The sequence below is a fragment of the Halyomorpha halys genome, unplaced genomic scaffold (genome assembly GCF_000696795.3).
Source record: "Halyomorpha halys isolate HHAL.00 unplaced genomic scaffold, Hhal_1.1 Scaffold1541.1, whole genome shotgun sequence".
Taxonomy (NCBI): domain Eukaryota; kingdom Metazoa; phylum Arthropoda; class Insecta; order Hemiptera; family Pentatomidae; genus Halyomorpha; species Halyomorpha halys.
In genome coordinates, this window is record NW_027116259.1 from 132,422 (window position 1) to 133,532 (window position 1,111).

The 1,111-nt window shown below is 32.4% G+C and overlaps 1 protein-coding gene across 1 annotated transcript in view; it reads left to right on the plus strand.

The window, feature by feature from the left end:
* The window catches only part of LOC106689993 (soluble guanylate cyclase 89Da), a 60,889-nt gene that overhangs the window by 54,131 nt on the left and 5,647 nt on the right, over positions 1-1,111 (plus strand). Inside the window, exon 11 of the mRNA XM_067053073.1 lies at positions 698-807. Coding sequence (XP_066909174.1) covers positions 698-807 — 110 coding nt within the window. The remainder of the gene's footprint in view (positions 1-697; positions 808-1,111) is intronic.

A 1,111-nucleotide genomic window follows, 5' to 3' on the forward strand; every position in this document is an offset into this window, starting at 1 on the left:
ATCTTCTATTAGGTTTTCCAGTGGTGTAGGTAGTTTCAAAGAAATGTAGTTCCGAAAGGAACATTGACATTTTTGGAACAGCCGCCATTTTGTATATCCTCTAACTATACTTGGCTGAATCATCAATTCTGACTATTTATTACACATAATTATCATTAAAATAATAAAAAATCGGGGTGAAATAATTTACTTTTTTAAAATAATGATTGACATGTGTACGTCCAACGGTAACTGAAATATAGATTTCTTAAAATAAATTAACTAAAGACTGATGTTTCTACATTTAAAAAAAAAATGTATCTCGGGAACTATTGAATGTAAACCGCTCTGTTAGAGCTCATATTTTTGCAAATTTACTCTGCTTTAAATGATTTTTGTATTAGGCTTTCCAGTGGTGTAGGTAGCTTCAAAGATAAGGAGCTCCGAAAGGAAAATTGTTATTTTTTAAAATGTTGGAACAGCCGCCATTTTGTATTTCCTCTAACTATACTTGGCTGAATCATCAATTCTGACTAGTAATTACACATAATTATCATTAAAGTAATAAAAAACTGGGGTGAAATAATTTACTTTTATTTCACCGATCACTTGTACTATTAGAGCAGTCGTTATTTGATTGTAATTTTTTTTTATTTAAAAAATTGAAAAATATTTTTGACACCTCATAAAACTAATGACTAATAAAATGGTTATTTAGGAATGCACTCTGGTGAAGTGGTGGGCGGTGTCGTAGGGACCAAACTGCCGAGGTACTGCCTCTTCGGTGACACCGTCAACACAGCCTCTAGGATGCAATCCACTTGCCCGGTAAGCAAATGTTCCCATCTACTATAAACTATGGATTAAATAGGTTTCTATTTGAAAACCTGAAGAGTTGAAATGGATTATCTCACAAGTTTAATTGATCACGTGATGATATTGAGAAAGTACACTTCCTATCAAAAGTTTAAGACCATCTAAATTTATTTAGAAAATCTATTCATTTTGGAATAAATCAAAAGAAACTATGATAGCTTTTGATGAGGAGAAGATGGTTGGGGGTGCGGTCAATGAAACACAAATAAGTATGACTAACTTATTTTAATGTGCCGACGTTTCGGCTAGAGTTTCT